The sequence below is a fragment of the Podarcis bocagei genome (assembly GCF_964188305.1).
Source record: "Podarcis bocagei genome assembly, chromosome: 9".
Taxonomy (NCBI): domain Eukaryota; kingdom Metazoa; phylum Chordata; class Lepidosauria; order Squamata; family Lacertidae; genus Podarcis; species Podarcis bocagei.
In genome coordinates, this window is record NC_138134.1 from 50590194 (window position 1) to 50604500 (window position 14307).

The 14307-nt window shown below is 40.9% G+C and overlaps 1 protein-coding gene across 4 annotated transcripts in view; it reads right to left on the bottom strand.

Moving 5' to 3' along the window:
- The window catches only part of AFG2A (AFG2 AAA ATPase homolog A), a 175643-nt gene that overhangs the window by 150754 nt on the left and 10582 nt on the right, over window positions 1-14307 (bottom strand). For all 4 annotated transcript variants that reach the window (XM_081208065.1, XM_081208064.1, XM_081208067.1 and 1 more), the window contains exons 8-10: window positions 13587-13710; window positions 12941-13196; window positions 1563-1717 (exon numbers count right to left, since the gene is read on the bottom strand). In XM_081208065.1, the coding sequence (XP_081064191.1) occupies window positions 1563-1717; window positions 12941-13196; window positions 13587-13710 (535 nt within the window). The remainder of the gene's footprint in view (window positions 1-1562; window positions 1718-12940; window positions 13197-13586; window positions 13711-14307) is intronic.

The following is a 14307-nucleotide window of genomic DNA, read 5'->3' on the forward strand; positions in this document are numbered from 1 at the left end:
GGATTGATGCCTTAAAGCTGCTCTAAACTCAAAACTATTTTTGCACTGAGTGGAAAGCAGACATAACTGAGAGAAAGAAGGGAGGTGGTAACTGGTTATTAACAGAGTTCAGGATGGACATGGTTGATCTGAATAACATGAGGTGAACTTTTAAAATAACTAGATTCAGGTAGGTAGCTGTGTTGGTCTGACGCAGTCGAAATAAATTAAAAAATTGTGCAGTAGCACCTTAGAGACCAACTAAGTTTGTTCTGGGTATAAGCTTTTGTGTGCATGCACAATTCTTCAGAAGTGTGCAGGCACACAAAAGCTTATACCTCGAACAAACTTAGTTGGTCTCTAAGGTGCTACTGCACAATTTTTTAATTTATTTTAAAATAAATGTACTCATTAGTCATCTCAGTAACTAACAGCCCACCCCTTGGCCTTGCCCACCTTCTCCTCCATACCTTCTTCTAAGTCAAACCAGAAGAGGAGAGCAAAAGAATCAGGTGTTTACTATACAGTGGACGCTCGGGTGGTGAATGTGAACCGTGTGGGAGGCACGTTTGCAACCAGCAGCGTTTGCAACCTGCAGCGCTGCTCATGCGCACGCATGGGTTGCGATTCGGCACTTCTGTGCATGTGTGACCACTGAAACCCGGAAGTAACCCGTCCCAGTACTTCCGGGTTTTGGCGCGTCCGTAACCCAAAAAAAAATGCAACCTGAAGCGTCTGTAACCCAAGGTATGACTGAACAGTACTGAGGCTCGTGAATTAGCAAGGCCTAGTTGAAAAGCACATCAAAGTGCAAGTAGATAAATAGGTACCGCTCCAGCGGGAAGTTAAACGGCCTTTCCGAGCGCTCCTCTCGTTCACCAGAAGTGGCTTAGTCATGCTGGCCACATGACCCGGAAGCTGTACGCCGGCTCCCTCGGCCAATAAAGCGAGATGAGCGCTGCAACCCCAGAGTCGGCCACGACTGGACTCAATGGTCAGGGGTCCCTTTACCTTTAGTGTCAGCACACTCAGGCAGCTGCTGCTGGCCCAGCAGGGTCTACCACTAGTGCCTGCCTTTAGAAACAAAACAAACAAACAAACGTCCCGAGGGCTCTAATCAGCACCAGAAATGTGAATCTGGGAGTCACTGCCATTTTCAGTTTCCCACAATATTCCACTTACCAGAGCGCTGCTGCCATCGCTATGTCAGCCTTTCATGGAAAACGAATATCAGCGTCTGTGAGAAGCCCCATCGAACCTGGATCCAACCCCAAAATTAACAACCACCCAGGGCAGAAGATTCCCGAGTTAAAATGGCATTGCAGCAGCAGCAATAAATCTCTGCCCTTCATCAGTAGATCAGGATGGTTCACAACGCAAAATTGCAGTATTAAAAACCACAAAACACATAATAAACTCAAGAACAACAACAAACCAATAACACCCCCCTCCCACAACGCATATAAAGGGCATCGGATATCTCCCTTGAGCTACAATTGTCACCAGACGGTGACTGCTATCAAGTATGTGGCTTTCCTATGTTTGAATAATTATTTCAGAATATTGTACTGGGCAAAACTTACTTTTGGCACATCAACTGCCACTTCCCTCATGGCACTGGGCCTGACGTCGTTCATTGCCTGCAGGAAGTCGCTGCAAGTAATTATCACTGATCCAGACACATCCTCATCCAAGAGGTTTGCTTTCTCCCCAAGTACTCTCCGTAAAGCATACAAGCCTGCACGTGGCACAGAATACAAAAACACGGCATCAGATTATCGCTCCCCACAAATATATGGCGTGCCACGTATGACATAAAATAGATACACCCAGGGATAAGGAGAATTCATTTGAATCCTCATTTGAAGTAATCAAGCAGGGAAAGAATATGACAAGTTTACTATATCTCAATAATGTAAGATTACATTCATATAAAATAATTGTTCCTCTGTGGGACAAAAACATTAAGGAGATGAATACAGATGAATACTGTCAGAATTTCTTAAAGATCATGTAAGCTAGGCCCTGTAACACACACACAGCCTCACATCAGCCTTTGCTCACAAGCTTACATAGTAAAGGGAGAGCGAGAATATATGAGGGCCAACCTGAGCTCTAATATAATGTTGCCTTTCCCATGTGAAAAAAAGATCAAACTCATTTGCTTTTCCTCAGTGGCAGCTGGTAATATTTGACTTGGTAGGGCGGCAAATTTAAACCTCGCTGTTTTCATCGTAATAGGATTTGCATAGCATTTATTTAGAAAATTGTGCCTTTACCCAGCTGCAAAGTGCCACTGTCACCTCTTTTTAAAAAACAACAACACAAACTTCAATTATTCATTGCACATCTATGGGCAATGGAAGAATTTCCATGTAAGATGGACCAAGTATGATTCTCAGAAAAGATTAGCTCCATACCTCTTATGGAGCCACACCACAAAACGTTAAGTGTCTGAATTCATGTGTTGATTACACCTACACAGGCATTGCAAAAAAAGCAAAAGAAACACAAACCTATAAAATGTGGAGAACACTTGCTTCCAGTTGCATGTGATTTTCCTGCCCTTGATAATCAATATAACTTTTTTATTATCCAAAACATTTACTGCTCTAATTAAAAGAACAAAGTTCACCAAGCAATAGACAAAAAATGATTGCTTCATTTGAAGTAGGGCATATCAGAACATATTTGCAATGCATGCTTTGGTCCTGAAAATGTGAAATAATAATCTCTGCTCACATGCAGAGTCTATCAAACTAGCAAGTAATCATAATCAAGTCTCTTATGTCTGGAAGGGGCTGGAGGGAAGAAAAGAAGCCAAACAGACATCATTAAATGTCGCTCTCAATATGGAACATTCAACAATATGCCATATGAATTGCTAACGGCAAAATACACCAATGACCTTTAGCATCTAGTGTTGTCATGCATTTTCTTCATATAAAGCAATATATTATCTTCAAATTAAGTATACTGTAATGTGGTATAGAATGAATGATTGCTGTTCCTAGGTTCAAGAACACCAACGCTTCCAATTAAAAGAATAAACCAGTTATTTCACTGAGAAAGTTAGCCCGTGCATATCCAACATCTTTGCTAGAGACAATGTCCCACATTGTAAGAGAATTTAAAAGTTAATCCGTTTGTTTAAAGCAGCAAAATATTTACTTGTAGTTTGATTCACTGATAAAAAATAATGACCTCTTTTGGTCTTCATCAAGTATACCCTCCTTATTTCCAACCCAAAACCTTTCAATAAAATATTGTATGCAGAAAAGCAGCATTTAACAACTTGTCCCATTTCCCATTACATGACGTATCTTTAAAAAGGAGTTCCTGTTTTTTATCTGTAGCTACTCCATTAAAAATATCCAGGAAAAACACAGTTCCTATTAAGCACCGTCACTGCAAGGGTCAAGCAAGAACACTGCCTTCCCCTGTTGTCATAGTTTTACAAATCAGCAATAAAGAATTGCAGTCTTAAAACAGAAAAAAGATAAGCGACGTCAGAACTGTCCAAAATAAAGCTTGAATCCATTAAGCCTTCTAATGATTAAGATATGGGTGTGTGCACGCTGTGCTACAGGTCAGCCTTTAATTGAAAGAATATTTTACAATAAAGGAATAATGAAAGACAGATTGAAAGCAAGACCTCAGTTCTTCCTGTTTCCTCTTGTTAGCATCATTTGTTCCTGCCCTCCCCGCTGATCCTTGACCTTAAAAATTGGTTGCATTATGGCCGGGAAAGGATAAAGTCAGTACCTTGCCAGGAAGATAAATATATAGCCCTTTCTTTAAAGGCACGATAAAAAAGAAAAAATACATCCAGATTAGGGCTTCTAATTTGTAAGATTGCACAAGCCCTGAGTAATGAACTCAAAACGCACATTTTGTTTAAACTGCAGCCCAGAAAATAGTGAACATCTGGCCAACACAAACGAGGTTTTTCAGACAGGGTTTGTTGAAGCACGTTTTGGATCAGATGCATCCTTTACCTTCTATTGTAAGTTGGCTTTGAGAACATACTTATGTATCAGATGGCACCTATTTCCAGTGGCTTAGTGAACAATCATGTTCTCTTACCACCAACTAATTATTTGACCTCCCTTGCAACTCTTATTCAAAACAAGTAATCATTCTGAAACAAGAGACTACCTAAACAAAACAAAACAAAAATCTACAGTATTTGCTTTAAGGTTTTTTTATGTGGTTCATGTAACCTTTGTAAAAGCAAATCACTGCCAGTTGCTGCATTTACCTACATGCTTCTACTTGTGTGACCTGCAACAAAATGTTGCAGTGTGAAATATTCTTCTTGTCCTCCATGACACTCCATTCCACAGTCAACATTCCATAGCTACCAAACACTCTCAGCTCTCACTGGTTGTTTGGTGGGGTTCTCTGCCCCCTTTCCTACACACACACACACACACACACACACACACACACACTATTTCTGCAAACTATCAAGTTATTGACACCTCCCTCTTGTGCATGGTGGAGCCTTTTTGGTTACATAAGAAACACTCCCAGCCTAAATATCAGAAATAGACAAATGACCTAAAATAATTGCTACCTAGCAACAGTGGAAGGCTTTAAGGATGTAGCATAAGAGAACCTTGTGCCATCACTGCTCCTAAGACAGCACCCAAATTACAACAGGGCCAGAGGCACCCCATGTTGGAAATGTTTTGCCTGCTAAAATATGAGAGACCCCCCCGTCAGTATTGGCACCCCAACTAGCTCTTGGGAATACACTTATCTGGACAAACATTCCCCTGATCTCCTGTTTTAATTAACTGTTATGTTGTTTTGATGAGATTGTTTATTGTAGATTATTTAGTTGTGGGTGGATGCTTTTTTATGTTTTGGTGAAATTGTCTATTGTGTATTTTAATTATGTGCGACTATATTCTTTATCATCTGTTTTTTACTTATAAACCAAACCACTTACAGGATACAAGTAAGGAGCCTATTAATTAATTACCGTATTGGCCAAATGTAAGCCGCACCTGAATATAAGTCACTCCCTTAAAATTCCGCAGGCACTCACACCCGTTCCGTTTTACCGTATGTCTGTTTCAGCAGCAAGATCGTAAAAGCTGATTTTTGTAAGGTCGCGAGTTTAAGCCGCACTTTAACTTTCCACAGTTGGCCTTTGGGGGGGGGGGGGAGTGAGGCTTATATTCAGGCCAATATGGTAATCAACAACAACAACCATCTTTTCTAACCATCCCCCCCTTTTTAAACAATGATCCCACAATTTGACTAAAATTGTGGGGGAATAAAATGTGGTGCTTCAGACTGTCATATCAGAATCCCTTATAAGTTATACATTCTAAACTCATGAAGAATCTTCCTGGATCAGATCAAAGGCCCATCCAGTCCGGCCTCCTATTCTTATGGCGGCTGACTAGGAACTATAGGAAGCCCACAACCAAGACCTGAACACAACAGCAAAAACCACATCACGGCATTCACCACCTACAGAATAAGAAAAAGGAAAGTCTACTTTGTCAAGCAGATATTCCTTCCTGGACTGGAACATGTATGGGCCACCAAGTGAGAAGCACAAGATTCAGGAATTTGGAAATGAGGAATGTCTCCTGAATATTAACATAAATAAAACAATTTTCAGGCACCTAACCTTTTATCAACATCAGATGAACCTTCGAAATTACAAATCTGTAATTCAGATTTAACAGAAGACAGAAAACTGCAGGATTTTCTAGCCTGGCATTTTCTGCTCTAACATTCTATTAATTCAAATATCTGGATTCAAAATGGCATGCAACATGTCAGGTGGCTGTTGCGGTTGCTCAAGAGTAACCAGGCAGGACTGCAACCAAACCTGTGTTTTACAGGTTTTTAATTTGGTGCAAACTATTTACAGTGAAGAGCCCCAAAGCTCATGTCTGGCTCAATCGCTAGCAGAATCCAGGAGTGGTCTTTTTTTCATTACCGCCAACCTTCTCCTTCCCTTTTTGCGCCTTAGGCTACTGCGCAGGATGGGCGATGGGAAGGGCGTGTTTCCCTTCTGTCCACCTTGCCCAGGAGCGGCGTTAAGGCTCCCACAAGCATTCTCTGGTCCTTGCACCTCTTCCCCACTAGAGGTGGGGCTTTCCTCCTCCCCGTAAGAGGAACTGCTTCGCAAGATTTTCGGAGGCTCCCTGTAACACAACTCCCCTTCTATTCCTCGCTTCTGAGCCAATGGCAGTTCCCAGACATAACAACAGCATTTTAAACCACACAAACAAGGGAAGGGTTGTCAAATTTCTTTTCCCTAAACAATATGAAATTATTATTATTATTACAAAGAAATTAAATTTGCATATCTGAAGATCTCAGGGCAGTTCACAGCGGAAAAGAGAGAGAATGCAAAATGTATAATACAGTGGTGCCTCGCAAGACGAAATTAATTCGTTCCGCAAGTTTTTTCTTCTTGCGAGTTTTTCGTCTTGCGATGCACGGTTTCCCATAGGAATGCATTGAAAATCAATTAATGCGTTCCTAGGGAAACCGCCTTCAGACCAGGTCCGGGGACAGTCTGTCCCCCGACCTCTTCTGAAGGCTGGGGGTGGGGACAAGGGCTTTTCTTCCCACCGCCAGCCTTCAGAAGGCTGTTCTGAAGGCTGGCGGTGGGAAGAAAAGCCCTTGTCCCCACCTCCCGCCCCACAAGCTCCGGGGACAGGAGCGCTTTGCTGCCAACCGCCAGCATTTTAAAAGCCCCTGCTGTCCCGGGGCGATTTTAAAATGCTGGCGGGCAGCAGCGAAGTCTCCGCTGCCCCGGGGGCTTTTAAAATGCTGGGGGTCGGTAGCGAAGGCTTCGCTGCCACCCGCCAGCATTTTAAGATCGCCCGGGACAGCGGAGAAGTCTCCGCTGTCCCGGGAAGGCAGGCGGAGGGGGGGAGCAAAGACTTTTGCCCCCCGCCGGCCTTCAGAAGAGGTCCAGGACCTCTTCTGAAGGCTGGCAGTGGGCGAAAGTCTTTGCTCCCGACCGCCAGCATTTTAAAAGAGGTCCCCGGAGATTTCCCTATGGGCTTTCTTCTTGTGAAGCAAGCCCATAGGGAAATTCGTCTTGCGGAACGACTCAAAAACGGAAAACTCTTTCGTCTTACGAGTTTTTCGTTTTGCGAGGCGTTCGTCTTGCGAGGCACCACTGTACGTAAAACCAAACCAAAACCAGAACAATAACCCCCCTCCCAAAAACACATTTAGAATGTCCATCAGCCCAATACCTGGTTGAAGAGAAACATTTTCACCTGGCACCTAAAGATATGTATCAAAGCAGCCAGGCAAGGCTCCCTGGGGAGTGCATTCCACCAATGGGGAGCCACTGCAGAAAAGGCCATGGTGCCATTCTCCAGACCTCTCATGGAGGAGGCACACAAAATTAGAGTTGTTCCTAGAGAATTGTGTGTATAAAAATGAATTTGGAAAGGTTGGCTATATTGACTTGTTCCAGGAATGTCAAAATTACAAACCCACTGAATGAGAAAATGCCATGTGCCACCTCCTGGGTTCCAGGTTCATTTCCTGCTTTCTCAGTGAAGGCACTTCAGGCAACGGGGATTAGAGCTATAAGCAAATACTACCCTATACTGGGGCAGAGGATAGGAAGATGAATGTTAGGAACTGTGGTTCCTTTTATGTATGATCTCTTTAAAGACATGAAACCTAAGTATTCCTTGTCTATATGCCAAGTTTATTAAGTAAAAGCCTGTTGAGAATGTGCGCATTACTCAGACATTTTAAACACGGGGAAGGGATGTGTGTAATGTTACGAATTAGCTGTGAAAGCAATACAAGATTTATCCTGTTCATACAAGTATAACCCTCAGGTCCTTTGCAACCTATACACTGCAAGTTCACTTGGCTAAACTGCTACATGGAGGCACATGTAATTTACAGTCCTTCATGAACAACCTAGAATTTGCTGAAACATGCCTGTTGGCCTAAACAGATGTTATGGCAAGGCATAGAAGGGGAAAGCAGATTGATTTCAATTCCAAGAGTTTTATTACACAGGAATTCTTTTCCACAACGATGACTGTACACACTTGCTTTATTTGCCAAGGCAGAGTGTCAGGAGAATTATTATTCTCAAGTCTAAAACTATTCACAGCTGGAAATAATTGTACTGAGAAGAACCAATTCATTAACAGAACACTAGTTCTAAAAGTTAACCTAAAAAAAATATAGATTTAGACTTAGAGAATATATAAAAGTGCAATTTTCTCATTCAGTGGGTTTGTAATTATGATGGAAAGTATTCTTATAAAAGGCCAGCTTTCCCCACAGGCCGATTGGGACAACCTGTCAATCACCTGACATCATAACAACATCAGGTAACTGATAACTGTCAAAAGTCCCCTTCTGCAGCACTTCTGAAATGCCAGACAACAAGCTGGCCATCAGGAGTTTCAGAAGAACTGTACAAAGCACTTCTCACAGAAAGCTAACTGACAGGGGCAGATATGAAGAGGAAAAAGAAGTTATCAGCCAAGATTCAAGCAAACATGACTCAAAATATATAATTAGATGTGTGTGAGTCTAATTAATACAACATTTGAAAACATATGTGGAACAAATGAATGAAATGGGAAGACAAGAGTTCCACTGTGGAGCTTATATTGACGAGCAAGTATATTTAGCATTGCAGCCCAAGTATGACTTCTCTTAGTTCCATCACAGTGTCCATTTAAGAAAGGGCTGGGGGGATTGTTTCTGGATGCAAGTAGAAGATCAGCATGTTCCATCTTGTTTTACACATGTTCCCTCAAGCATCAACATCCAGATGTAACTACTTCTACATAAAAGCAATTACTCCAAACCGATGTTCTCAAAAATAACCCACAAGCATATGTTACAGCTTTGGTCAACAAAAGCCATTATGCCTTGCATGTGGACACACAGGCAGTGCTGTATCAGGATGTTACCTCCTAGGAGAGAGAGAAAAGTCGATTGTTCACTTCAGTTTCAAGATTTAACAGGTCTTTGCCAGATTGTGAACAAGCTACCAATAATTTGTAGAAGTCATTTCTATGCTTGTGGTTTTATTTGCAAGTTATACAAGCACTCATGTTCCTTGCAGCCAGGATGAAGATTTATAAAACATCATGAAGGACAAAACAATCATCTTTTAAGCCCATCCCAAGTAATTGCCTAGAAACAACTTGGCAGTTTCTAGCAATACTTACTTTCAGGGGTCTAAAACTTGTTTTGTGCTTGTTTACTTAGAAGTTAAGACCTACAAAGCTCAATGGGACTGCCTAGGATTTTAAACTTGGGTGGATCTACACTCATGGTTTTTAACATTAAGGGAAGATAAGGAATGGTTTTGATAACATATATGGACACATGACACCCTAGTTTTAACGTTCATGATACATCATTAAAATGTGACACCAGATGGCGCTGCAGAGCAACCAGCAGCAGGGAAACAGCATTTTGATGGGGATAAAACAGGATAAAAAATGCTTTAATTTACAAGCATGCCCTGTGATGTTTCAGAACGACATATGTACTATCGTTCAATTAATGCTAAACAGGTCAGTGTAGATCCAGCCCTTGATTTCAGTTTTCTTTAGTTAGTGGTAGTAGTAGTAGTAGTACAGTGGTACCTTGGGTTACATACGCTTCAGGTTACACACGCTTCAGGTTACACAATCCGCTAACCCAGAAATAGTGCTTCAGGTTAAGAACTTTGCTTCAGGATAAGAACAGAAATTGGGCTCCGGCGGCACGGCAGCAGCAGGAGGACCCATTAGCTAAAGAGGTGCTTCAGGTTAAAAACAGTTTCAGGTTAAGTACGGACCTCCGGAACGAATTAAGTACTTAACCTGAGGTACCACTGTAGTAGTAGTAGTAGTAGTTGTTGTTATTAAGGTAACATATATTGTTTAGCAGCAGATAGCACAACTTGTCCCCCAGCCACTTGATTTTGTCCAGCTCTCAAGCCCAAACTGATTTTTGAACTCTGGGGAGGTTAAAGGACAGTTCAGCAGTTCTGCAAGGGGAACAAACATCCACAAATGTGCACACATGGAACATGTGCAGACATGGACTAGCATACAAAGGGAAGTCCCTGGAGAGTGCAGTCAAAGGGGAAAACCAACCCGAACTTTGCAGATGTACCACAGAACAAAAGCAATTTTCAGCAAGTCATTGTGATGGGGCATCTTCCATACCCAGCTGCAACCTCAGTGTTTAAATCATGCGCAATTCCTTTCAGTATTTGAGTCTGTAACTTTTAAAGAAGTCTGCACAGTGTAGCCAACAATATCTTTTAAGATAAGCGCTAGCATTTTTCAAGCCAGCATTCCCATTCACTGTAAACAAGATGACCCTTCTCAGTTCCTGAAAAATAAATTTACATTCATAATCAATCCTGCCTGAAACTTACAGGCAGCCTTAGAAGGATAAATTTATAAGCAATTGCTATATTTGGAAGCCTATGTTGCTAGGCACTTTAAAACATTCAACACTGTTTATTCCACTTATATCCTCATTGCCCAGCTAACATGCCATTTGTTATGCTGTTTTTGAAATACAGCGGAGGTCTCCCTTTGTAGCATTATAAACATTTAGAGAAATAAAACTCTCGTCAGCTTCTACCAGAATGGCCAGTGGTCAGGGATGAAGGGAGTTGTAGCCCAAGAACATCTAGAGGGCACCGTGTTGGGTACCGCTTCCTAAGGAGAGCAGAGACATATTACCACATAGTGGTAGCAACTGTTTAGACAGGAGAAATCAGAGCATTCTGAAAATATTCCAACCCAGTAACTTTTCAGAACAAGTCAAAACAGGAAACAGTGGAAAGCTAGGAAACAATTAATTCCAAGAATATTTTCCCACAATGCATAGTACTGTAAGTTAATACTGTCTCTCCCCCCACCCCATTAAAAAGTGTTGTGGAATACACATCATTTAAAAAGAAGAAGAAGACCCAAGCTTAAGAAAGGAAGCAGCATTCTTTTTAGGGAAGGGTATCATCTCAATCTTTTGGAATACTTGCCTTTCAACAAAAGATTGTACTCAAGGCGTTCAGAGCTCAGAGAAATGCTTTGGAGAAGACAATACTCTATTTATGGTGAGACATGCTTCCCGTAAAGGACCCAGAAAACTGAGTTTCCCAGAGGGCAATGGCATAAGGTAGAAGAGGCAGAGGAACGTGAAATGTCTTCTTTGACAGTATGTTACCTTGCAATGCACAAGTTATCTTTCAGTAAAAGATTTTATTTGAGTATGGTTTACTGTAGTCTTGCCTTTTACAGGAATTCAAGAAAAAAAATCAGAAATTTCTGTACAAAATCAGAAAAAATGCAATTAAGTGAAAGTGAGATATTCCTGTCCCGAAAGGCCAAGTAAGGGAGCATCAACAAAAATTATACCTGGATACAAAACCACTGCAGTAGTATATATAACAGCTCTTATCAATCTTATGGATACAAATGGTGAGAAGGATTTTGTATAGAAGGAAGCTCATTTTATTTAAAGGAAAAAAATGTTTGTTTTTAAACATTATAGTGAGATATATCACCGCCTAGTTATGCAGACAATGATGCTTTGCTCCATAAATTCTATTTTATAAAGCAAATCTGGACAAATCTATCCAATGACTAAACTGGCTTTTGAAGGAAGAACACCTTCTTGAAGAAAACATTCTACAACAAGCTTTATTAAGAAACTTTACCATCTGTATTTTTTTTAAAAAATGGCAGGAGACTTCATATTTTATAACAGAATACACTAATAGTCTAGGTTTACAAAACAGTGAAGCAAGCTATACATACAGGTCTTATTTCAGGTTCTTTATTATTTTAGACTCTTAAATCTAAATATTCTGTTCATAGAGTTGTAAGCAATTTCTTTCAGCTAGTGGATGTGTTTAGATTGGTTGAAACCATTATTCCACCACTAGATGTCACCCTAGTATAACAATTGATGAAGAAAGCTCACAAGAGAAGGGCTCACTTTTTAATACCAAAGCTTTGCAAATATGCCACTGAAATTATTGAAGTTATTGCCATTTGCAATAAAATACTGTTAACTTTACACAAAATAAGCAGTGGAATCTTATGCACATTCAATCTGTAGTCAGTTCCACTGAGCTCAATGCGACTTACTCCTAATTTTCTGATTCAGTAATCTATAAGCTTACATACTCTTCAAATCAGCATAGTACTGTATTGTCCAAAATAAATATATCCACACCTATTTTTTTATTTGTACCACAGTCTGCTTAATTAGAGGGTTTACACTAGCAGTCTGTGGGACACAAAACACCATGTTCAGAAAAGTCACGTGAATTAAATGTCCCGTAAACAGAATTCAAATGTTAAGAAGGTTGTCAATTGTTGTTGTTGTTGTTTTGATAGATGATCTGCTGTTTAAACAATCAGTTAAATTTAAATACATTTGCATGTCACAAAAACCAGGCAACAAATGTCTTTTTTGCAATATTAAGGAAGCATGAGCAAATGCACAACTGAACAAAGTTTAAAAGTTTAAAAGGAAAGGTAATATTTAATGTATAGTATTATTTTTCACTGACTATTACAGTACAGTGGTACCTCAGGTTAAGAACTTAATTCGTTCTGGAGGTCCGTTCTTAACCTGAAACTGTTCTTAACCTGAGGTACCACTTTAGCTAATGGGGCCTCCTGCTGCCGCCCTGCCGCCGGCGCGCGATTTCTGTTTTCATCCTGAAGCAAAGTTCTTAACCCGAGGTACTATTTCTGGGTTAGCGGAGTCTGTAACCTGAAGCGACTATAACCTGAAGTGTCTGTAACCCAAGGTACCACTGTACAGTAAACACAATCAAAATGACCTCAACAAACTGAATAATGAACCACCGTTCCTTCTTTTCAGCCTTGCTTATTAAAATTTGTCTTCACTGACAAGAACTACACACTCATCCAGCTAATTATTTGATATAAAAGTGTTCATAGCTCACCTGCTTCTTTGCAGACTGCAGCTAGGTCTGCTCCTACATATCCATGGGTGCTGTCAGCCAACTGAACCAGCTCTGTTGCCGTCAGTGAATGAGGAACCTTGTTCAGAAGCTTATTGAAAATGTCCAGTCGGTCCTGAGCGTTGGGAACCCCAATTTCTATCTCCTTATCAAAGCGGCCAGGTCTGCGTAGGGCTGAATCCAGAGCGTGGGGGCGATTAGTGGCCCCAAGTACTAAGAGTTGCCCTTCATTGCCTTCCTGAATGACCAACACAAAACAGGTTCACTGTAATTCAGGAACAATGCGGTATAATCAAAAGCACTGTGCTTTGGGATTGGAGATTGAGGTTTATCTCTCTACTCAGCCATGAGACTTAGCTTTCAGGCTAAGGCTGAAATTCTATGCATACTATCCTGGAACTATGAAGTGCTTTTCACACTATTTACAGAATACCATTACCTTATAATAATTACAGATGAGGACACATAAAATTTATGAGCCCAGTCCCAGTGAAAAGAGGCTTTATTTTTGTAATATGTAAATTTACCAACTCATCGCCAAAGAATTCCACAGGAAGGTAAGTTGTATGAACACAACCATTTTTTCATGCCCACCCCAGAGCCAGCAACTCCATCGTAGTTTACTTACTGATCCAATGCCATCCATCAGTGTCAATAAGGATGCCACAATTCTTTTCTCAACTTCATTCTGTGCCCCTTCTCTCTTTGGGCAGAGCGCATCGATTTCATCAATAAATATAATGGATGGACGACTGAAAAGGAAATAATGGAAAGCAACAGAAACTTTAAAGCACTGAAATGGTTATTGAAATTCTGCATCGGCTAGTTAGAACACCAGATCATGACACACCTCTAGCCGTATGAAATGTTTCGTAACTGAAGCGAAGCTTATCTCATGGCACAGCCCAAAATATCCTGAAGTATGAAGGGAAAACATGTATACAGTTTCCCCCAAAAGGTGGTTTCTCCCAAATGAAATATGGGAACTGCAGCTCATTTTGAGTCCCAAGTGTTGTTAGGAGAACCCCAATTTGCTTCCCAGAGCCACAATGCCAGAGTGGTTTAACCATCAGTCCCTCTTCCCAGGGAATTCTGAGAATTGTAGCTCTTTGAGGAGAACTCTCAGCACTCTTAACTACCAACTCTCAGCTCCCACCTCTAAACAATCCAAGCTAAAATGCAACAGGTAAATCATTTGAGACAAGATTATTCAAATGTCAAAGGCTCGGACTTTTCTTATGACCTAATGAGAAGACCTAATAATCAAAATACAGGGCAGAAATCTTACCTGATAATAGGCCAGAATTCTAGCATAGAGTCAAACCACACATGGGACAAAATGATTTGAA